The sequence below is a fragment of the Scomber scombrus genome, chromosome 7 (genome assembly GCF_963691925.1).
Source record: "Scomber scombrus chromosome 7, fScoSco1.1, whole genome shotgun sequence".
Lineage (NCBI taxonomy): Eukaryota > Metazoa > Chordata > Actinopteri > Scombriformes > Scombridae > Scomber > Scomber scombrus.
Genome location: NC_084976.1, coordinates 6,820,313 through 6,845,861, shown reverse-complemented (window position 1 = coordinate 6,845,861; position 25,549 = coordinate 6,820,313). Strand labels below are relative to the sequence as shown.

Sequence of the window (25,549 nt, the reverse complement as noted above, 5' to 3'; positions counted from 1 at the left end):
TCTGTCTGAATGTATCGGTTTTTGAGACGTGCAAATCTTTGAGTGCAGTGGAAAATGTTCTTCTACAAACACATCATGTACTCCTCATTAACCGGTGGTTTATAGCACTCTTAGTGTATCCTATAAAAAATCTTTGATTTTGCAACAGAAAATGGGCTATCATGTGTATTCGGTTCATTCATCCCTCGCCAATGTTACAACCAACACTAAAAAAGCCATTACTGAAGCTCCCACTAAAAATGAGCTGTTAAATAGGGTCAGCATGGCTCAGTAGCAGCCAGTCACTGTGTATTCTGTCATATTCACACAAACAAAAAGCCTAACACACAAACTGCACAATATCTGCATGTGAATAGCTATAAATTATATACAATCACAGTCTTCTTTTTTATTTTTCAAAATAATTGTATATATTTCAAAGAAAACTATAAGATTCAAGTAGAGTTGATGAGGCCATTTCTAGCAGCAAACTGCAATGAAAGACTGCTTACAGCTAACAAACCATGAAATTCCCACTTCTGTCCAAACCGAAAATGACAACGGCCCATTGATAAACCATAATTTGCGATGTCATACCGAGTTGTGAAATGCTGTTGTTTCCACTTAAAAATGATTCAACATAAAAAATAACTGCACTGTGTGTGAAATGTTTTGTGTTTTTGGAACACTAATCGCTGCAGAGTGTGGGGCAATAAATTTGAGTTTGAAATCATTAAATGCTGGAGGTAAAATGAGGCCCTATAAAGTTAAAGCAGGTCTGATATATCTGTTGATTTAAGCCCTTTGCTTTGATTCAGAGGGGGAAAGTAAAAACTCTACCTCACAAACAGAATACACCTCCTTCCCATTCATGTTTGGCATTTACTCTCCACATCACTGTTGTTTTTTTCACTGTACAGACTACATGTAAATGAGTGATTTTTCTGCTATTGCATTACATTGTCGTAAAATGCTGCCTAGTCTGTAAGAGAATATTACTGGACTAGAACAAGTGTTTCTGGAAAGGCTTCTTTCTCATGCCATGTCATAATCCTGGCCACTGCAGTACACCCACGATGCACTGCCTCCCACCTTCTCTATAAGGCTGTACTGTTTTGCTCACCTCCGATCCTGGCATTGAAGGCAATGCCCACACCGCAGTAGGAGTTGTTGGCCTCCATGGCAACTTCCCCAGCACACCGGGTACCGTGACTGAAACACAGGTGGAATAGGATGTTAGCCACATACTGAGAGTAAATATGCAGAGATGAGTTTTTTCTTCTTTTTTTTGATGTGTTTACTTGAGCACATCCCAGAATAAGCCAGGACAGACAATGATGTACTTACTGATCTTAAGACTGGCACAGAATATTAAAGACAAATACTAAGCTGCAGGAAAAATGCAACTAAAACCAAAGAAACCATGCTATTTTACACACGTAATATTCATTAGCTTGACACCTGATATATCATAGTGTATATACGGTACATTTTCAAAATCTCCTTTAATTTATTTATTTTTTTTTTTACCATTGTGATATTACCTTGTGAGGGCAACATCTGTCCATGGGCATATTGCCAGTGTGCCAAGTCCTAGCCTGCTTAATTACTGTTGCTACACCTGTCAGGCTTTCCTTTCTCACATAACACATATACAGTTTTCAATAATAAAGGTGGCAGATTCATCACTTACATTCATTGTAATTTTATGAACAATGGACAGTGATTTCAGACAAAAGCAGGCTTCCCATTGTTGCCTGCTAAAAGTGTTGTCTCTAGCAGATTGTATCAGCTGTAGCTAGATAATCAAGCTAGCATTAACTCCATGAGTTGGTTGAAACACTTTTGAATGTTTTACGGTTATCCATATTTCATTCTAAAATAACCATGTTTGGTTAATTAGTTTACATAGTTGGACAAGCGAGACAGAGGTTCAATTTCTGCTCAATTTTTGGCATTAACTTTCAACATTATAAGAGAGAAGGTTTTTAAGATAAGGAATAATTAAAGTGTTTGAGGTTTGCTGGAATGTTAACTTCTCCACAGCCATTAAAGAGCAGGACAGAGCTGCTAACACTTTGGTATAGGCGACCTAGCTTCCACATGTGAAGAAACTCAGTGGGCATGCTATTATGAACACGTTTTGTTTCTAATGTAACCTCACAAGATGTAGGCAGCTGCTAATTAATGCACCTTGGCCTCAAAAGTATCAATTCATTATGTTACTACTGTGGGTGGGCAGAAAGCTAGTTAGCTGGTCATGCTAACGTTAACAGCTTATATCAGAGCAGATAAACACTGTTTAATCCATTTCTCACACCTCTGCTCTTGTGCTTTATGTTTTGGAAAAGCTAATTCCTTGAAGAAGCTACAATGATGAACATATTGTCACCTTCAATGTCACCTTTATATTTATTTAAAATGTTTTTTACTGAATGTATGTATTTTAAATATTATAGTTTGTGTCCTTGCTGTTAGTTCTTACCATTGCTCGGTATTGCTCTTAACCATTTTCCACATTGTTGACAATAACCCACTAATTAACTAACTAGCAACGCTCTTTGAAAGGGTAACTACAGTCTCATACATGTTGCATCGGCATGTGTACAAAATCCAAAACTTGACAAATCTGCTACGCCTAGCTATGGTTGCTAAGATACAGTATGAATGGTCACTGTTGAAAGGAGGGCTTGAGCAAAACGTCAGATGATTGAGTCTCCCTAAGAAAACGAACAAACATCAGTCATTACCTGTTCTCCTCATCTCTGACAGGCATGGGATCGTGAGACAGACCGTGTGAAGCACACAGGTCAGAACTGGCGAGGGCCTCCTGTATGACAGACAGAGAACAAATGAAGCGCGGTGTAAGACAACGTAACTCTCGACATTACACATAAGAATGACACGTCAGGAAATGAATGTATCCAATGAAAAACTTTCGATGTGGCCACTTGAATTAGTCTGTCAACATATTTCCTCTGACTGACGGCAATCACTGTCACTGAGCTGAGGAGATGTCTGTGACTGTATCTGTGCGAGCGTGTGGTTTATGTGTGCGCCTCATAAATGAGAACATGTTTGAATGACTTGTTTGCCAGTGTATATAGGCATGACGGGGAGGAGGATGTCTTGGCAGCAAAATGTACAAGAGCAATTATGTATCTCTCTCTCTTTCTAGCCAGGCTTATCCATGCCAGACAATCTGCTCTGACAAAGTACAAGTTGGCCTGCCTGCTTCAAACTGCCTATAGGATTATAAATGACAAGGCAGCAGCAAACAACACTGCCACTCCACATATGTTTTATAGCTAGCCAATGTAACACCAGCCTGACAGAATGAAACAGCTTTATCAGTAAATTAAACTTTTATTGTCGTAGGTTTTAGGTAATAGAGAAGTTTAAGAGAAAGTCAATGCATAGATTTCTGTCCAATGAAAAGTGAGTTTTTGTGCAGTCAAATAGCACTCATGGAAGGATATACTACAGTAAAAAGACAATGGAGTTAAAAATGATGTGTATTAAATGAAGATTCTTAACTGCAATTAAGATCGATGGAGATCAGTTATTGTTCAAGGATCAAATTGCCATTTTAAGAATACTCACAAAGTTTTTCTTCAGGTCCTTGTTAGTGTGATCGATACCTGAAAAAAACAACAACAACAACATATATTTTAGTAAAAATTAAGATTACATAGACAGGGAAGGCATGACATTGCTGGCTTTATCAAGGTGTTAAAGTAATGGCTTCCTGAAATTCAGACATACAGTGGACGCCCATTACGTAAATATCCTTTATGGCTTTATTCAGACATGAGGGGGCATTTATAGGATGAGCCAATCAAGTGCAAGAGAGAGCAGACAGCAGAGAGGGAGAGAGAGCAGTGGTGAGCTGAAGAGTGATATGAAAATAGAAGAGTGCTCTCTGTTCTTGCACTGGCTTCATCATTGATGGGTAGTAAAAGTTATTTTGCTCATGAACAGAATCATTGGTGTGGTCGCAGGTGAAACAGAGTTGAAACTTCCAACCATGAAAAACTGCTTTTACAGTCTGTTATGTTGCTCTATTAGTTGGGTCTTTAATTACTGTTTCCTCACAAGGTTTGTATAAGGATATACATTTAATCATCAATGCCGTTGAATGGAAACTGAAAACATACTGGGGAGAGAGCTGGGTGGATTCTTTTCTGTTTTTTTTCTACCTTTCTTTTGTTTACGCACTAAGAGAGGAAAAATGTTTATAGATTGATAAGAAATGAAATAATTTGCAGTGTTTCATGGTCAATAAACTGATTTCATTTTCTTTGAGAAAACATCTATAGCATGCTGCTAATAAAACCAACAAGATCCAAAACCAAAAGTGTTACAGAAATGTTAAAATGTCCAACCTCGTCAGATTGTCGTCGTAACTTTTGGGTAAATGTATTCGGGCACTTATTCAGACATGAGACCGACATGTTAAATTGCCATCACATTTAGGGAGGGAGGAACCGTGAGACATTTGATGCTTGTGACAAAGAAGTTTAAATGATCAATCCCCCACTTTTAATGGTTTTGGTGCAATAAAAGTGTGTGCTCATTGTTTCTTTTCTTTTTTTTTTTGGAGCTGCATAGTCATGAGAGTGCTGCTGTTTCATGTCATTTGAACTTGCAGTGTGGTAGACAGCTTATTAAAACTTTGGCTTTTGAGTGGCCTCCTAATTGGGGTAATTAATTTGCCAGTGTAGTAGTGTGTTTTGTCAAGACCAAAGCTTTGGTGTATGGTGTATTGCTAATGACTGATGGATAAATGAATGAACAAATGGGACAAAGTAATCTGTAGTCCCCAAAATGTAAGATTTTTCTCCGTCGCTCTTTTTTTGATTTCTTATTCTTTCCCTCACTTCAGCCCTCCGCTCTTTCCACATTGGTTGCCTTTCTTTCACTGGCCCCCCTCCTCGCTCCTCTCCTTCTCCTCACCCCAACCTCCACCACCACCTCCTCCTCCATCTCTGCTGCATCAGGGCTCCTGTGGTCTCAGCGAGAGACAAACGAATGAGGGCCCCGGGAGGGCCACGCCTGCACTGCCACACATCACTCACTCGCTCTCTCTCTCAATCACAGACACAGACACACACACACACGGGACCTGCCAGCCTTTGTCCCATGCAGGCAGTGCCTCCGGGTTGTCATGGTAACCTGCAGTCGGTTTCACCGTCTAGGCCTGATTGTGTTGAGCTTAGGCAGGATGGAGCCCTGGGTGGGTGAAGCCTCATTGGAGCTTGCCATGCTGTGCCATGCCACACCGGGTCAGCGTGTTTCATCCTCTGCATAAACACTGATGCTTTATTCTCTCCTCCTCCACCGCTTTGTATTGTCTTTAACGCAGACACACTTCCTCCTACGCAATAAGGTTTCAAACTTATTGTAAGTTTCTGCATCATTTATAGACAATTACATATTTTCTTGCTTTGGTTGGTTTTGTTGTTTACTTTACAAACATGTTTTTTTTTTAAATCCTGTTTTTATTTCTTTGTTTTCACCCAAATTTGTCCGAATTAGGGACTACTCTGCTGTGAGTCTGAGTGTGTAGACATGCATGTGTGATTATAATGTATGATGTATGTATGATGTGGTGTCAGCAGCTTATGTTTTCACCAGTCAGATATGAGCTTCAGCAGGAGAGCAAATAGGAACAACAACAACATCAACAACAACAAAATCAGGAAATCAATAAACCTCCTAACTCCTCTACATGGTCATGTAGGCCTGCTTATACGGTCAATTGTGCCTGTTGGTGTGCACAATTGAGCTGGGATGGGAACTTTACTCCTGCACCACCAATGCACTCCAGGTATGTTTTGTCATTAAAAGTACTAACCAATTAATCAATCAATCACATATTTCTAATAGATGTCTGTGACTAAGTATGACAAATAACTTTAATATTTCATAAAGAAACCATAAAGAGTAGCAGGTCTCATAAACACACCAATTTGGGAAAAATGTTGAAGTGTTTAAAGACAAAATTTTAAACATGAATATAAGACAAAATGTCCTGTTAGTATGTGTCCACTTAATAAATAAATGGAGTTCTAAAATCAGTGGATGACTGCTGTTACGTGAAAAGAAATGCTTTCTGCACAAAGCGAAGCAGTCGGCTTTTTTAAGAGTTCATCTTTGTCTGACTCAATTATAAGAAAGATGCTAAAACCAGAGATATACTTGCTTTTAATTATGCGTGCATGATGGTTGCCTCGAGAATCCTGCCTCTGTTTGAGGCGTTGGTTGTACACAACCTCAAAAATGAATGCTATGCGTTCACAGGATGCAATATGCACATGAAAAGTAGTGGGAATGTGAAAGGGTCCAGGGTCAGCAGCGACAACAATGGCAGAAAGTTTTGAAGACAAGTTAATAGACTCAGTTCGCAACTACTTGTATCTGTACGACGTGTCATTGTTGCTGCACAGTGACAAATATGCTTGTCAGAATAGAGCTAGATAGAAATAATAGAAACAAGTCCAAGACTGTAATCTCTTTGAGTGTTTATTGTTTACATCAGTCAAATCTATATATAGAGTATATTCTATTTATATCCCTCTGTTCTGTGGTGAGCCCTCTAGTGGGATCCTCCAGTAACACGCTAAGCACATAAACAGCTACTTGAACAATTCCATTGTCTACACGAATGTGCGGTTAAAAAGCAAGCATATCTCCAGTCTCATTCATGCATGTTCATTTGTGTGTGTGTGTGTGTGAGCAGTCAGACCCTCACACAAAGACCATCACAGTCACGTCAGTGTTTAAAAAGGTGACACTGTCACTGTCTGCAAGGTTGCGATGGAGACATCTTTGGGAATTAATGTCAAGCTGCTCAGGAGGAAAGTAACAAGTGAGCAAAGGATGGAAGAAAGAAGACTAACTGAAGAGACAGCAGAGGGAGAGGAAGGATGACTGGAACTGTTAAATCTGCACCCAAACCACCTTCAGACTATGTGTCACACTCGTAATTGTGAGTAACAATGATGATGTTAGGTGTGTTGGTAATCACCATGATAACAGACATGTACGGCACCGTGTAATATCTCTGCCAACTAAAAGAACATCTCTACAGCTTGTTAGAGTGTGTGTGCATGTGTATGGTGTGTGTGTGTGTGTGCGTGATTGATATCTGGATTGACAAGTGCACAAACACGAGCACATGCACTGTATGCTCTGAGCTGGTTTGTCATGGGGGTCAGTTTGAGCATCAAAGCACTGCACCTTCAAATATTTACAAGGATGATCGGAGTGGAAAAATGCATTCAGCCAGGTGCACTCACTCAGGTAGCACCATACTGCCATAAATACAGCCGTAAACACACTCCAACACAGTCCAAGGTCTTCTGAGTGTGAAAGTAGAGAGCCACGTCCCACAGTTAGATGGAACGCTGTAGGTGGTGGAGCCAATGCAAAACCTTCCATGAATACAAATGCTTTGAACCTGGCTGACCCAGTCTAGATTGTGATTGTGCGAGTGTGTGTTGCCGCTCTGCATGTGTGTCAGCATTCAGCGGCAGCAGCTGCACTCTATCTCCTTGCTCCCGCTGCATTCACGCCGGTCCTCAGGGTCAAACACACACACAAATCAGACACAGAGATGTGTCGGAGGCCATTTTGAGCCGACGGCGAGTCGTGCCTGAGCTGCCGCTGAGAAAATGAGTCGACATCACTTCAGAGGAGGCCTCCGACTACACCTGGGCCCCCCCCTCCCCTCCCCACGCTCCCCCCGCCCAAACCCCACCGGCTGGTTCTCGCTGCGAAAGCTTAGCTCTTACTGTACAAAAAAAAACCCAAGCAAGAGTCAAAGGGGCTGCCTCTGCTTCTGAAAGATGGAGTAAAGGTGAGGCTAAGACGCGCAGAGGAGGTAAGCCATAAAACACTGATACCAATACTCCTGTAATGAAGCTGCACACGGCTGATAATTTGCGTTTGCAAGTGTGAAGAAGAAAAAGGAAAGGTGTGTATGTGTGTGTGTGAGAGAGAGCTGCAGAGAGACAGGGGTGTGTATCACCACCCGCCGAGGGTGAGACTTCCTGGCCCTACACCTCCGTCTCATCTCATTAATCAGCTCGGTATTTAAGAAGGGCTGGAGTGGACACTTGCCTGTAATTAGCTGGCTTTGTCGGGGATGTGTGTGTGTGTGTGTGTGTGTGTGTGTGTGTGTGTGTGTGCGTATGTGTGTATGTGCGGGATTAAAAAGTGAATGGCAAAGAGAGAGATCTTGGGGAGAAGGCAGAGTTTGATGAGTGATAGAGGGAACGTGGGTGATGGAGAGCCTGGAACAGGGAGAAAAAAACAGGAGAGGGCAGGAGTGAGAAGGCAGGGGAGACAAGCTAGAAGGAAGAGAGGGAGGGGAGGGAGGGAGGGAGGGAGGGAGAGAGGGGAGTTGAGAAAAAAAAAACACATGAAAGAAGGAGCTTGAGAGAAGACTGAAGGGAAATGACGGTGAGGAAAAGATGCGGGGAGAGAAAGGGACGGAGCAGAAGGGATGCGGGGATGGAGAAGAGATTGACTTCTAAAGTGGGGCATTAGTATTCAAGCTGCACCCATTCACCCACAGCCCCCCCACCCCCCACCACACCCTGCTGCCCTGTCTGCCCAGCGGCCAGCTCTCCTCCTGCGGTGGACAGAGACACGGAGCTGGAGGTGGCAGAGGGAGTTTGTGTGTGTGTGTGTGTGTGTGTGTGTGTGTGTGTGTTGGGACTTCAGCTCCTTCAATGGAAATGTCCACTTTATAGAAATATCTCTGTTTTTCTCATGGTGCGGGTTTCAGTGTGCTGTGAGCTGTCACAACCATTTAAACTTACAATATTCAACATTTAAATCAAAATTCATCAAACTTTTTTTAACCAGATAATGAAAATGTTTTCTGTCAGTCATCAGGTTCGCATAACTTGAAATGTTATTGTATTCACTCCTACACAGTACCACACGCCTACGTACACAAGATAGTGATTCATGGGGAGTGGCATCGAGCCAGAAGAAGCCAAGTAAGTAAAACAAAACACTCATCTGTAACGTTGGCTGCTCTGGCATCAACGAGGCATCAAATTACTGAATGATGACTTCAAACAGGAAGCCAGTGTGGCAAAAACTAGTGAAATCTAAATGGCATCCATCCTCAGTCAATACAGATTGGAGCACGATTGGGCATTTCGCCGTGTGCAAAGTGTTAATATTACTCATTTCAGAGTATGCACTGTTGAAACTTATATATTATGTTGCATATCATTTCAATGACTGTGATTGATCTTTCAACCCTCCACCACCCATTTGGTTGCACTTTGGAGTTTTTTTTAACACAAAAATTACAACAACAACAACAACATAAGCAATCTTTTCTAGCAAACCTCTAATGCTTTTAATTTTAGTTGCCTAGTTTAAGGTCTCAGTCTCCTTTAATACAATGGAGATTAATATTATTTTGTTTGTGGTGCTCAAAGAATGAAAAAAATGCACTTAAAAAATCTAAATAAGAAACAATGTAATGGCTACAGTGGATAATCCACAGAGCTCGTGGTTATCAGAGTTACTTTCTACTGAAGAAAAAGTCCCTATATGAAAACTGCTAGTGAATTTCCATTCAATTCTATAAGGAGAATAATTGTTGTCATAAGTTAGATGAAGCAACCCTCTGATTAATGCTAGGGAACAGTTACTGTCTAATTACCAAATCCTCATAATCTAATCCAGTATTCCCTGGCTCAAGTGCCACCTGGCCAAATTTCATGGACATACAGACGTTATTTAAAGGATAAACCTAGTGTTGTTCTAAGCCTATTCATTCCATATAAGGATATAAACCTTTAACAATGAATATATAGTTTAGTTTTAGAAGGGGGAAAAAAAGCTCAGTAAAAGCTCAATAAACTGCTGGGCTCTGTAGCTTTTAACCAACTTTATTCCAATGAGAATAAACTTATTGGGAACTATTTTCAGTTGTGGATGAATATGCAACTGACTCTAATATAGTACCCACGCAATATGGTGATGAAGGAACCTGTCATCCAGTGCAATGGTGAATGGTGTAGTTCATTGATGTGTTTTTAATACAATGGAGCTCTATAGCACAGAGGCATAAGCTATACAGTAAGTAGGATTTAGCTACAGACAACAGTTATTATAGGATCAGTTCATTGTTGGTTTTAGGCTTTTAGTGGGATTTGTTGACAATGCGAAAAATAAAGAACATCACAAGCCTCAGATTTCCTACAGACACAAAATGTAACAAACTAACAGGGATGAAAACAAGGCCTTGTGCAGTAATTATCACTTTCCTTTCTATAGCACTCCTGTGTTGTTTGATTCAGTGTATAAGTGCCACAGATAAATATGCAGACTCCTTCTGAAAAGTTATTATCATCTCTCTTGCTACTGCTTGTACACATTCATTCGCCGTGACGTTAAAAATCTTGAACAATTAAACGACTGGAAACAATATAGGATGTCAACTCCACAACTTAATGGCCCGGCTCCGGTGTTGGCATTATTCAGCATGTCTAATAAGTTGTTTATATTTCATTAAATGGAGGACCGTTGGGGGAAAAAGGAGGTGATTTTCTCTCTCTGTTTGCCATATTCAGTCATAATCCCATTCATCTCCATCAGCGTTACTCGACACACATCAGTCGCAGAACCCAGAGTATATTTCTCCATCTATTAAATTCCTCATAGCTCCCTGCTGCACTGTCTTTATGTATAACTTCCTTTTTCATCCAGCTAAACTACTTCCTAACTCCTCCGGTCTCCTTCACTGCTTCGCTCTCATCTGACTAATTATATTCATGGAGAACGGTGTTGACAAATTCATTTTGAAATCCATTAGTCCCGTGGCGTTGTTTAAACAATGTGCACGTTAATGTCCATTGTTTTAATACCCCTGATTCACATTCTAATAGCCGTCTGATAAATCAGGTTATCTGCGACACCTTCTACACGCCGTGAAGAGCGGAAATTAGAGAATTATTAACTATCCGCTGTGTTCTGTCTTGTCCGGGTGTGTTAGGAAGAAGAGGAGAGGTGATGACAGAGCAGAAGAGGGAGGGAGGGAGAGAGAGAGAGAGAGAGAGAGAGAGGGAGAGAGACAGTGATGGAGAGAGAACAGAGAAATTAAAGGGATAGATGAGGTTAAAAAGAGACCAGAGGGAAAAAACTGAGAAAGGAGGAGATAATAAGGAGCATGAAGAGCAGCAGGTCTAAGTGATAGTAAATTACATGAGACTAAGACAAACATTAAAGCAGAGTCAAGATGAGCAGAGACTGAGGGCAGAATACAGAGGAACATACAAGAGGAGAGTCACAAGATGAGCGTTTTGACAACATTTAACCCACTATCCAGATGTTAACACAACCTTTTCAAATGCTCAAAAAAACTGTATGCAAATGTAGAATTCAGTGAGCTTTTATCAGTCAATTAAGAAACTGAAAAACATTCATACATCCTGCACAAATATGATAAAAAATCCTCCTGCATGCACAACCTGTTGTTGCAACAATCCCTTTTAGTAGATAACAGAACAAGTTCATAATTTTGTAAATTAAATGTAAATCTCTTAGATTTAGTAATTAATCAATTATTTTTCAGACTTTTCAAGATATCCTATATATGTTATCATTGTTATATTATGAGCTATATCCTAGTATTCTTTCATTTCTATTGTACATTGTTCATAGCACTGTATTATTACTGTATATTAAATACACTGCACATATATAAAATACTTAATGTAGAGCCTAAATCATTCTGAGTACTTCGTCTTCGGAGAAAGTCAGGAGTTCCAAAAAATACTCAATCAAAAAGTCACCAGGAGTCGTCCAGTCTGAATGCAGTTAGAGTTTTATTGTCGACAGAAAAACCCGGAGCCAGCATACACAGACAGAATCTATGCATACATGACACAAAGAGCTAAAACTCGGAGCCTCTTTTATCCTGATCTGTATTGCTGACTCTTGCAGAAAAGTTTCGACCCCTCCCTCGGTGGAGTGAGTTTCAACCAATCCGCTTCTTTCTCCCCCCAACTCGTACTCACGTTCTTCGCACCCTCTTTCACCTCAACTTGAACTCACGTTCTTGGCGCCTATCCTAAAGACGCCTTAAAACACCTTTTATGGCTCTTCCTTCCGTTTCTATGCTAGCAGGTGTTTTGCTATAGGAGATTTCGGATTACATCATTCTCCGCCTCCAGTTCCTGTACTTTTCCATTTACTAAGTGCTTCCACCTATCTTCCTTAGCTGGTATTAGCTGTGTGGGCAATGTTTATCACAGATGTCTTTAAGTTCAATATTACCCATTTACTGTTATTACTGCATTCTTTTCTATAGTACTACTAATAATAATAATATAAAAGTATGGTATATATAATCACATATATTGTGGTTTCTCATACTTATTCAATTATAAGGTACTTATTCACTCACTAAATGCAGAATCACATACACCTTCTTCGTCTAACATAATGCCTTCAAATTTGAACATCTTCAGCAAATAATAGTCAACAATCAAGTACCCTTTTAGCAGATACAACATTGCTCATTGTTAGTAATTATCACCAAATTTTACACTACATATCCCCCCTTTGTGACTTTATAGTCACACCAATGGGTCCCCCTAGTAAGGGTTCAACTATGCACCTATTTTGCAATAGTGATCCATCACATCAGTACTTAGGTACAACCCCTTCAATGCTTCCAGAAAGTCTTAGAGATTATATGCAGGTTTTTACTTTTTCCTTCAAATACTTGAATAATTCTTTGGTTTTACTTTCACTTCATTTTTCATTGATTGTAGTCTAACATTTTCAGTAGTTTCATATTTCCAGTATATAACAACTTAAAAGAATTAGTAGCATGTGAGTCCTTTAAATGAGTGCTTTCTGTACTCTACGAGTATAAAACAGAAATACATGGTATAGCTGTACTTCTCTATATATTCAATCAATTCAGTGACTTTTAATGCAGTTCATCATTTCAGTGAGTTTCGATGCAGTTCACACAAATGTTCCAGTGTTGGTCCTTTTCAGGCATACAATTCAGTCTTCATCAGTCTCTCTTTTGATTGGCATGTCACTGTCAGTTGGTGGCATTGTATTGACAGTGCAGGTAGATCCCTTTCTGCCATTACATTGTAAGACAACATCCAGGCAGAAGTAGGAGTATCATGCACTATTATGCATGCCACATCCCAGAAGGTAGCATACGAACCCCTGTGCAGGGTCTGATTGTGCTCTATCACTCTCTTGGTCATGATCAGTTGATTCCTCAGATGATTTTCATGGCCGATGAGACCGCTCATCTTCTGTTGCCAGTTTTCCTCTTATTTGTTCTCTGTTCTCTCTTTCGAGGTCAATGAGCTGCCGTTTCTGCTCATCAGTTGCTGGCATGCCTTGTGGTACTATCTCTAGTGTGTTTGAGACATCTGGGTCTTTCACCAGTACCCACTCCTGTATTTATCTGCTTCTGACGCCATGCTGGTAAAGGCACAGGTGGTCCTTGATGATAGTATGTCCTTACGGATGGTCCTGGTCCCTTGATTCCTGATACCGGAGGACTGGGTGGCCATGGTCCCGTGATGATTCGTGATGGGTTGCCTCCCATGATTGTCATGGTCTCTGGTCCCTGCGGATATGGCAGGTAGTAGCTTCCCTGGACCAGTTCATGAGGTTCCCCCTGTGGCCCAAGCATTGGTGACAGTTGCTGGGCCTAGAAATCCTGGCTTGGCCCTGCTGTTGGGTATGGATTGTTCTTCCACATGCTTATCTATCAGGATGATATTAAAGCAAGGATGAGTTCACTTATTTATGCCAATCAATGGGATCACTGGTGCCATTCCTCTCTTTCAACCATCAAAACCCTAAAAACAAGTCTCTATCTCTCATTGTAATTTCAGTTCTCCACTGGTCTGGATCACCAATATATTTAGTTTTTGCACCAATGGTGCTTGTTTCCAATCACAATGTAAGGTTCATCTGTATATTCTCTGTATTTTCCTTCATAATGATTGACAGTGTCGTTACTCCTTACTTCCCTTTTTGTTGTAAGGTCAAATGTGCGCTAAAAAGTGTTTCTTCTCCAAGGAACACCAAATTTCTATTTTTCCCTTGGTGTATGGAGGTGCGCATCTGCCTTTTCCTACCAAATAATACTTATACCATAGGAGTACACTGTGGTGTTCTATGCTCAATCCATTGTTTAATCCATAATTCATTTTACAATTCATAATTCATTTTACTGTATCTGTGGTTGGTGCATAATTGGTTTGAGCCCAGCATTACAACATTCACCACTCCTTCCGTATTGCATTGTTTGTGGATTGGTTGGCCAATTATTTTGGTGTTGTTCAGATCAGTCATTAGTGCCTGGTTATGTGACACTGATTTTACATATGTGAATTTGTCACTTTGCCAATTGGTATTATCCTTTGTTATACTGCTGACACTCCAATTGCTAATGCACATTCTGTCAATTTTTCGTATTTTGATTTTAGGTTCTGGTACCAAATTGGATATATCCATCCAATCACCCAAGTAATGTTATTTTCCAGTTGGGTGGCGTTGACCTTCTCAGGTTCACGCTGTACTGCTGTTGTCTCGCTTGGGTCTCTGATTCTGCAGCAGTGACTTAAATGGAACCAAACTCTCTTACCTTTGATTTTGAGAGCAGTTGGAGTTGCTAAAAAGACTTTAAAGACCTTGTTGTCGGGGTTCGTCCCACTTTCATTTGGAAACCTTAACGTGGACCCAGTTCCCAGGTTTGATCTTCTGCTGTGTGTTTGGGATGTTTGCGTCCCTGTTCTTAGTTGCATCTTTCCCCTGTTGACATATAACCTTAGATGTTTGCAGAAAATTTCGTTGATTCACTGTTCAAGCGGAGGTCCATTATAGGGACCCTTTAAATAGGAAACCAGCATTGGTCTCCCTGTGATTATTTTATGCGTTATGCATTGTTAGGTGAGTTAGTTTGTTAGTTTTTGTTCGCATGAACATAAGCGCAAGCAGCAACAAATGATTTTCCATTGTTTGACCTGATTGTATCTGGGAAACCAAACCTTGTAAAAACTTTTTCCAAACAAATTTAGCTACTGAATTTATCAATCATTACCAAGATGTTCCCTTACCTTTTAACTCACCCTGTCACCTCTACGTATTCCATTGTCAGATGGCGAAGTGGTCCAGTAGGTGCTGGGATGTGTGTGAGCTGCGCTGAAAATACTTTTCTTATATTATGGTGTGCACACACATCGCATTCTGCCAATGTTTTATCTACTGTTTGTGCCAAAAATTGTGTTTATCAGACTTTGAGATCATGTTATCACTTCCCCCCTTGCGCAATGGTCGAAGCAATGCGCATAACAAATAACAAATGACAATAACAAAATAAGTAAGACAAAGTGTCTGTGGGCACTGCGCCATAAGTCTTTTTGAGGTCCATCCTGAGTAATTTTGATAGCACCTCTTTCAAACCACATTAATTGTTTATATTTTTCTTTGTCTTGGGCCGTTTCTAATTTGTCTGTTTCTGTTTTCAGTTGGGGGTTTCATCTGCCAAATAGTTGCCTTTGGCTAAGAAAGAGTTTGCTTTTTGATGGGCTGCACATCTAATAATGATTAATGTTGCTTCTAATAGTACTTAAATGGCTCCCCATGAGTTACTGGTATGCCATTAGCTCTTAAGTAATCTCTTTGTTTCCAGATGTTACCATATACATGACAGACTGTATAGGCATTCTGTGAGTCTGTATATACATTGAGACGCTTACCTGCCGCTAGTTTATATGCGGCAGTCAAAGCTTTGGTCACCTGTCATGTCTCTAAAACAGGAACCGTCAACCAACCTAGTAAGATCTGCTGTTATCGGTTGATTATGCATATCTTCACGTGGGTTCAGAAACACATCAGTGGCTTGAAGGCAATCATGTGGTGAGCCTTCTACAGGTGTCACCATTCGCGCTGCTGGTTTAACAGTGTTGCAGCGCTGAATTCTTAATTCTGGTGCAGAAAGTATTCCTGCGTAAGTACAAATCTGGGGCTGGTGAGGAGAACATGTAGTCGATGAGACATTTACAGAATGGTTAACATAAAATGCTGCTGCCAGTCCCTGATAACAGGGTGGCAGACCTGTTTTACTATAGTACAATTTAGTGCTGTAGTAAGCTAATGGCTGCTTACCCATTGGAGTTTTCTTACACCAAAACCGCATATGCATAGCCAAGTCTACCTGTAATATAAAACTGACATGGTTTAGCATAGTCAGCATCACAGAGTATTGGAGCTGTCTGCATATCTGTTCTTAGGGCTTAAAAAGCCCCTTCTGCCTCTGCTGTCCAGTATAAGTTAGTAGAGGATTTTGTTGGACCTGCAGTTCTAATTAGTCCTCTAGTTGGGGCTGCTTTGATTACATAGACGCAAATCCACGATTGATCATACCCTGCCCTCCCCAGGAATGACAACATTTGTCCACCCGTTTGCGGTTTGGGAGCTTTGATTATAGCTTCAATCTGTGAGGAAGCTATGCTTCTTTTTGTTTCTATTCAGCTCCCTATACATTGAACCTTTGTCTGGTATAACTGTAATTTGTCTTTGCTGTCTTTATGCCCCCCCTTTGCTAATGCAATTGATTATGCAATTGGGTCTTTTTCGCATTGTTTTTGTTTTGTGGGGCGACATATTAACAAATACTAGATCACTATACTTTCCACATTTAAGTGCTGCAAGTCATTGGTTAGCACTTTGTTGAAAAGAAAAAGGCTGTCCACATAACCTTGTGGCAGTCGAATGTACGTATATTGTTGGCTTTGGTAGGTAAATGCAAACAAATATCATGAATCTGAGTGCAGTGGTACACTAAAAAATGCAGAGCATAGATCAATTACTATGTACCATTGAGCTGTTGGGGGAATGTTTGAAAGTAATGTGTGTGGGTCTGGGACGAGGGGTGCTTCAACATCCACAATGGTGTTGATAGCCTGCAGATCATGAAATCGTGAAAAGATGGGCGTGTTGCAGGGGTTTTGAGTCTTAATGAGCACTCCTGCTTTCAGCAGCCCCTCAATGGTATGTTTGATGCCATCGATAGCATGTTGTTTTAGAGGATATTGTCTTTGAAATGGTGGCACTATTCAAGCTTTAAGCTTGATTCGGATAGGCTGTGCTGATTTTACTAAACCTACGTCTGTTTTATGTTGTGACCATACTTCATGTGGTACTTGTTTAAGCAAAGCGTCATGTTCCATGGAAATCCTTATGTGTAAGGTGTCGATTTTTCCATTACTCGTACTGGCATCCGCTTGTACGTATGATCACTTGGAAAGTCCACTTTCAGTCCCTCTTTTGTACATAAGATGTTGGCTTTTAGTGGGCACAAAATGTCTCGTCCCAACAGGTTGATGGGGGTATTGTCGGAATATAACAGGGGCGCTTTTATTGATTTTCCTGCGATGACTATTGGTACAGGTTGAGTTAGGGGTATTATTTGTGTTTTCCCGGAGAAGCCTACAGTCTTGACAGATGATCCTGACAGGGGGAGTTTGGAGCCAGCATTTCCGATGCATGAATAAGTTGCCCCTGTATCTATCATGAATGAATTTTCTTGATCTTGTATCCTCACTGATCTTGTGGTTGCATTGGGACCACAGGTGTCATGTACTTTCCCTCCGGCTTCTCAGGGCACCCCTAATGCCACTCCTGTGCTGGGCCCAACCATAGATTGGTGCGGCAATTTCTTTGACGGTGTCCCTTTTTGTTACACCTCCAACAAATCGTATGTGCATATCTTTTTTGCTTTTGTTGACTTTGGTGCTGAGTGTGTTCATTTTGATTCTGGGCGTATCTTTGCCCTCCGTGGTATGAACCACCTCTTTGAACTGGACCTCCTCTTTGCCTTGTTTGTCCCTTATAGTGAGCTTCCACATTGGGTCTAGGCTGGTTCATATGTACATGGACTGGTGACCACATAGCCGGTGGCATCGTTTGCTCGAATGTTTGTGGGGTCTGCATCTGAGGCTGTGATGGGGGTCCTGTTGGACTTTGTGGTGCCATTGTTGCAGTGGTTTGTGCTGGGGTTTGTTCCATTGTTATCATAGGTGCCTGCACTTTATTTTCCTTCTGTTTTATACTTAGTTCTTGTAGTTGCAGTTGTGTTAGCGTATTAGTCATGCATTTGTTGGCTTCTTCTTCATCACATCGGGCTGCTTCAAATGTTCCTTCCATGGGCCACTGTAGTGTTCCTGATGTGCGTTTAAGCCATTTTTTCATACAGAGTCTAATCTGCTTTTCATGATCTGGCTGCGTCCTCATCACCACTGCCAATGGAGTCAACACCCCCTCCCCTTTTATCATTTTAGCCCCCATGTGTCCTTGTCTTGCTTGTCTTCTTGTCTAAACCTTTTCTGGTTTTCTTTCCTCTTTTGTTCTGATCCACACAACTATTTTACCTGCAGTGATTCCTGGTTTGAGTCTCCTTTCTCGTGTGGGATTATACTTTACATCCTCAGTGCCGTCTTCTGAAATTGTTTTGGTAATACTACTAAATTTACCTGTTTCCCATTTTACTTTTCTGGGGATGATAGTGATGTCCAGTCATGCATCTACTGCCCTTCTGTTTGTCCTTTCAAGGTCAATCCTTCTGGAAATCCTAGAAAAGGACTCAATGGGATAGTAACTTTAGACAGTGGATTATTACAGAGTTGTTCTAATATTGTTGCTAAACTTTGGTCCACGATACTGCAGGGAATTTTCTCGCAATTTGTGATAAATTGACAATTTTGGTCAGATGCCACAGCATTTGACAGATTTTTTGTTCAGTCTGCCATTGTTCTGCTCCTTCCTCATTAATATATGTGCGTTCAAGCCGAAAATGTGTTCTTACTCCCTTAGTGTTGTTGCTTTCTTTTATGCTATGACTATCCTTTGTTATAACCTCATCGTCACTACTATCTTCTTTTTCCACGCGTAGTGTTGTATATATTTTTATATTTTATTTTATCGTTGCAGATGTTTTTGTACACTTAATTTGTTAAAACTAAGATTTTTTATAAGCAAGGTTTATTTTGTTGTGTATGTGAATGTTTGTGTATATGTGTGGTTTCAGGGTGTATATGTGTTCAATTCGGTATGTGTGTGTGTGTGGATGTGTGTGTGTGTTCAATTTGGTGAGTGTATGTGTGTGTGTGTGTGTGTGTGTGGATATGTATGTGTGTTTAATTCAGTGTGTGTGTGTGTTGTATGTATTCAAAGTCTATGTGTGTGTGTGGTGTGTGTGGATGTGTGTGTGTGTATGTGTGTCTCTCAGGCTTGTGTGTGTATTTGTACTTCTGAGGTTCAAACAAAGTTCAAAGTTTATGTGTGTGTGTGCGTGTGAAGTTCAAGAGTTGAAGATTGTGTTTTATGTGATATGATGTGTGTGTGTGTGTGCGTGTTTACTCAGGCTGGCCTATGTGTGTGTGTGTGTGTGTGTGTGCGTCTCAAAAGCCCGCACACACCGTCGATTTACGAGTCTCAAAAGCCCTCACGACGTAACTATGAGGTGTGTGTGCTCCGGCCTGAGTTTATGTTTTGTGTGTCTATGCTTTCAACTTAAGCAAGATTTGTGTGAAAGAGTTGACAATTGTGTCTTATGTGGTATGATGTGTGTGTGTGTGCGTGTTTACTCAGGCTGGTTTATGTGTGTGTGTGTGTGTGTGCGTCTCAAAAGCCCGCACACACCGTCGATTTGCGAGTCTCAAAAGCCCTCACGACGTAACAATGAGGTGTGTGTGCTCCGGCCTGAGTGTATGTTTTTGTGTGTCTATGCTTTCAACTTTAAGCAAGATTTGTGTGAAAGAGTTGAGTTGAAGATTGTGTTTTATGTGATATGATGTGTGTGTGTATGCGTGTTTACTCAGGCTGGTTTATGTGTGTGTGTGTGTGTGTGTGTGCGTCTCAAAAGCCCGCACACACCGTCGATTTGCGAGTCTCAAAAGCTCTTACGACGTAACTATGAGGTGTGTGTGCTCCGGCCTGAGTGTATGTTTTTGTGTGTCTATGCTTTCAACTTTAAGCAAGATTTGTGTGAAAGAGTTGAGTTGAAGATTGTGTTTTATGTGATATGATGTGTGTGTGTATGCGTGTTTACTCAGGCTGGTTTATGTGTGTGTGGGTGTGTGTGTGTGCGTCTCAAAAGCCCGCACACACCGTCGATTTGCGAGTCTCAAAAGCTCTTACGACGTAACTATGAGGTGTGTGTGCTCCGGCCTGAGTGTATGTTTTTGTGTGTCTATGCTTTCAACTTTAAGCAAGATTTGTGTGAAAGAGTTGAGTTGAAGATTGTGTTTTATGTGATATGATGTGTGTGTGTATGCGTGTTTACTCAGGCTGGTTTATGTGTGTGTGTGTGTGTGTGTGTGCGTCTCAAAAGCCCGCACACACCGTCGATTTGCGAGTCTCAAAAGCTCTTACGACGTAACTATGAGGTGTGTGTGCTCCGGCCTGAGTGTATGTTTTTGTGTGTCTATGCTTTCAACTTTAAGCAAGATTTGTGTGAAAGAGTTGAGTTGAAGATTGTGTTTTATGTGATATGATGTGTGTGTGTATGCGTGTTTACTCAGGCTGGTTTATGTGTGTGTGGGTGTGTGTGTGTGCGTCTCAAAAGCCCGCACACACCGTCGATTTGCGAGTCTCAAAAGCTCTTACGACGTAACTATGAGGTGTGTGTGCTCCGGCCTGAGTGTATATTTTATGCCAAGGTATATGTATGTGTTTGTGTCTTCTCTGACCTAAGTGTGTGTTTTAGGCCAAGGTATGTGTATGTGTCCTCTCCGACCTAAGTGTCTTCTCTGACCTAAGTGTGTGTCTTAGGCCAAGGTAAGTGTATGTGTTTCCTCCAACCTAAGTGTGTGTCTTAGGCCAAGGTATGTGTGTGTGTTTGTGTCCTCTCCGACCTAAGTGTGTGTTTTAGGCCAAGGTAAGTGTATGTGTTTCCTCCAACCTAAGTGTGTGTCTTAGGCCAAGGTATGTGTTTGTGTCCTCTCCGACCTAAGTGTGTCTTCTCTGACCTAAGTGTGTGTCTTAGGCCAAGGTAAGTGTATGTGTTTCTTCCAACCTAAGTGTGTGTCTTAAGCCAAGGTAAGTGTATGTGTTTCCTCCAACCTAAGTGTGTGTCTTAGGCCAAGGTATGTGTGTGTGTTTGTGTCCTCTCCGACCTAAGTGTGTGTTTTAGGCCAAGGTAAGTGTATGTGTTTCCTCCAACCTAAGTGTGTGTCTTAGGCCAAGGTATGTGTGTGTGTTTTCTCCAACCTAAGTGTGTGTCTTAGGCCAAGGTATATGTGTGTGTTTGTGTCCTCTCCGACCTAAGTGTGTGTTTTAGGCCAAGGTAAGTGTATGTGTTTCCTCCAACCTAAGTGTGTGTCTTAGGCCAAGGTATGTGTGTGTGTTTGTGTCCTCTCCGACCTAAGTGTGTGTTTCAGGCCAAGGTAAGTGTATGTGTTTCCTCCAACCTAAGTGTGTGTCTTAGGCCAAGGTAAGTGTATGTGTTTCCTCCAACCTAAGTGTGTGTCTTAGGCCAAGGTATGTGTGTGTGTTTGTGTCCTCTCCGACCTAAGTGTGTGTTTTAGGCCAAGGTATATGTGTGTTTGTGTCCTCTCCGACCTAAGTGTATGTTTTAGGCCAAGGTAAGTGTATGTGTTTCCTCCAACCTAAGTGTGTGTCTTAGGCCAAGGTATGTGTGTGTGTTTGTGTCCTCTCCGACCTAAGTGTGTGTTTTAGGCCAAGGTAAGTGTATGTGTTTCCTCCAACCTAAGTGTGTGTCTTAGGCCAAGGTATGTGTGTGTGTTTGTGTCCTCTCCGACCTAAGTGTGTGTTTTAGGCCAAGGTAAGTGTAAGTGTTTCCTCCAACCTAAGTGTGTGTCTTAGGCCAAGGTAAGTGTATGTGTTTCCTCCAACCTAAGTGTGTGTCTTAGGCCAAGGTATGTGTGTGTGTTTGTGTCCTCTCCGACCTAAGTGTGTGTTTTAGGCCAAGGTAAGTGTATGTGTTTCCTCCAACCTAAGTGTGTGTCTTAGGCCAAGGTATGTGTGTGTGTTTGTGTCCTCTCCGACCTAAGTGTGTGTTTTAGGCCAAGGTAAGTGTATGTGTTTCCTCCAACCTAAGTGTGTGTCTTAGGCCAAGGTATGTGTGTGTGTTTGTGTCCTCTCCGACCTAAGTGTGTGTTTTAGGCCAAGGTAAGTGTATGTGTTTCCTCCAACCTAAGTGTGTGTCTTAGGCCAAGGTAAGTGTATGTGTTTCCTCCAACCTAAGTGTGTGTCTTAGGCCAAGGTATGTGTGTGTGTTTGTGCCCTCTCCGACCTAAGTGTGTGTCTTAGGCCAAGGTATATGTGTGTTTGTCTCTCAACAGCCGGCACAACGTAAAAAAGTTCAAGGTCTCCGAGAGTGTCTCTATATGTGTGTGTGTGTGTGAGGCGGGGTCCCCGATAGTGTCTATATATGTGTATGTGTGTGTGAGGCGGGGTCCCCGATAGTGTCTCTATATGTGTATGTGTGTGTGAGTGTGTGTATGTACACGGGGAAGAGAGCAGGGGATTTTTGTAGAGGGGTATGCCGTGAGAGGGAGAACAACAGCAACGTTTTCTCCGATGTTTGTGTGTATGGTTCACTTATGTGTTTGTGTGTTCTTTAGTCGGTTCTGGGTTAAACAAACTGAATCATTCAACTTCACAACCGAGCATGTTAGCTTATCTTGACGGAGGACACACTCCGTCCAAACACGGTTTTATCACCACACACACCCCTCCGCTCTCCTTCTTCCAGGGCAGAATTATCACACTTCACTCCGTGTACACTTAAATCAAAGTACTTCAAATGTTGTTACTCAAAAGAATAGTTCAATATCTAAAACTGGTTACAATATCGTTCCCGTTGCTACTTCTACAGCTATTAACTTTACTATCTTTTACCTTCATAATTCTACCAGCAAAAATACTCTTTGTTCTGATCTTTTTCTCGTTTGCCTTCTCTATATGATTATCTTCTTTTCGCTCTTCCTGTCAGCCGAATCTCCCCCTCAAATGTAAAGCTAGCAGCACACCACTATATCATACAGTCTTATATATCTTCCGTGGTGATAAACTGTTTTGTGCTGCTGCCAGTCAAATCCTCCCCCTCAGACACATGGTCGGCATTAAGCCGCCATATCGTGCAGTCTTATTTATTATGTCTGCTTGTCAGTGGTGATAAACTGTTTTTAATTATTTTGTACTTGCTACTTAGCCGACGGTTTGCATTCAAACATAAGGTTAAAACATTTAACACAAAGACTTGACAAGACGTACAACACGGACAACTGCATCCAGCTTTACGTAACTCCTCTTTTTCTGTGACTGTTTTCTTTTAGTGATTAATTTTCCTTTTTCAACATAAATTTGGTTCGGATGCCGTGGGCTGTTATTAGGTCGTATCTTTTGGGAGGATTTTCTTTCATCCCTGCTCATTCAGCGATTCAAATTTGCAGATAGAAAAATAGGCTCTGCTTACCTTATTTCAATTTGGTGGCCATAAAAAACGCTGGATCGCAGATCGAAAGGTGTCCTCCCGTTGATAACAACCTGTCAGCCACAACGGTCCCTTTACTGGAGGTGCCATTAAATGTAGAGCCTAAATCATTCTGAGTACTTCGTCTTCGGAGAAAGTCAGGAGTTCCAAAAAATACTCAATCAAAAAGTCACCAGGAGTCGTCCAGTCTGAATGCAGTTAGAGTTTTATTGTCGACAGAAAAACCCGGAGCCAGCATACACAGACAGAATCTATGCATACATGACACAAAGAGCTAAAACTCGGAGCCTCTTTTATCCTGATCTGTATTGCTGACTCTTGCAGAAAAGTTTCGACCCCTCCCTCGGTGGAGTGAGTTTCAACCAATCCGCTTCTTTCTCCCCCCAACTCGTACTCACGTTCTTCGCACCCTCTTTCACCTCAACTTGAACTCACGTTCTTGGCGCCTATCCTAAAGACGCCTTAAAACACCTTTTATGGCTCTTCCTTCCGTTTCTATGCTAGCAGGTGTTTTGCTATAGGAGATTTCGGATTACATCATTCTCCGCCTCCAGTTCCTGTACTTTTCCATTTACTAAGTGCTTCCACCTATCTTCCTTAGCTGGTATTAGCTGTGTGGGCAATGTTTATCACAGATGTCTTTAAGTTCAATATTACCCATTTACTGTTATTACTGCATTCTTTTCTATAGTACTACTAATAATAATAATATAAAAGTATGGTATATATAATCACATATATTGTGGTTTCTCATACTTATTCAATTATAAGGTACTTATTCACTCACTAAATGCAGAATCACATACACCTTCTTCGTCTAACATAATGCCTTCAAATTTGAACATCTTCAGCAAATAATAGTCAACAATCAAGTACCCTTTTAGCAGATACAACATTGCTCATTGTTAGTAATTATCACCAAATTTTACACTACATTAACTATATTATCTTGTATAATGTATTTATTATCCACACTCATACATGTACAGTATACTTATAGAGTATCATGGCTGATGTAGTTGCATTATTGGACTTCTATTGTGCACATTTTTAGACATATAGTGTAAGATATTATATTGTTCATTAAGGTCAGCTCTCTAATTTCTTTAACATCTTATTTTATTTGTCATTTATTTCATTCAAATAGTTGTGTATGTTCTGTCTCTGAGCTGCTATAAAATGCATTTCCTGCAGGTATGATATTTAGGATCTAGTGTTAAATTGATATTTCTGAAACAAAAAATCATATTTATTCAGCTAGTATTTATTAAATAAATGTGTTGTTGTTGCTAAAATTGAGGATTATAATTGGCATTGTCCAATGTGTTTTCAGTACTTTACAAAGCAAATTAAAATATGTGATTGAGAAAATGCTGCAGTACTTAAAGCGTTATTTTCATGAAGTTTTGCTTATTGTTTATACAGAGAATTACTTGATGGGAAGTGAGATCACAATGAATTTGAATGACTTTATATCAAAACAGTGTGCTGTTGATGAGATATGTACCAACAGTATGTACTGTCCATGTTCATTAAATGGAATAGAAACAAAAAATAAAAAATGTTCGACCGAGACTCACGCATTTCTGTTTACAGAACATATCTATGTACTCTTCTATCTATCAACCTATTTATGCATAATGATGAACTTTATATCATAATGGCTGCATCATGTGACTCATGACAGTCTGTTTTTTAGTGTGTGTGTGTATGTGTGTGCGCGTGTGTGTGTGTTTGAGGCATTTGTGCTTTTATTTGATAGTGGACAGAGTGGAGATGACAGGAAATGACAGGAGAGAGCTGTGAGTTGTGAACATATGGTTTCAGAATTGGTGTTCACAAACCAGTGAGAGGATCACATACAATTGTGCCTAATCACACAGCAAACACTGGACAGCTCTAATACGTAATGAGACAGTAAGTGAGTACGTAATGAGTCCAGAAAGTTATCCATTTTTTCTCAGTCTACCTAAAGCTGCGGTGGGTACGGCATTACCGCGGTAACACAATCACGTCACGCTCACAGCAGAGTCA

The 25,549-nt window shown here is 40.9% G+C and overlaps 1 protein-coding gene across 1 annotated transcript in view; it reads right to left on the bottom strand.

The window, feature by feature from the left end:
- LOC133983339 (furin-like protease kpc-1) overlaps positions 1-25,549 on the bottom strand; it is a 178,475-nt gene that overhangs the window by 71,685 nt on the left and 81,241 nt on the right. Inside the window, 3 exon segments of the mRNA XM_062422395.1 lie at positions 1,103-1,191; positions 2,730-2,809; positions 3,583-3,620. Of these exon segments, the coding sequence (XP_062278379.1) occupies positions 1,103-1,191; positions 2,730-2,809; positions 3,583-3,620 (207 nt within the window).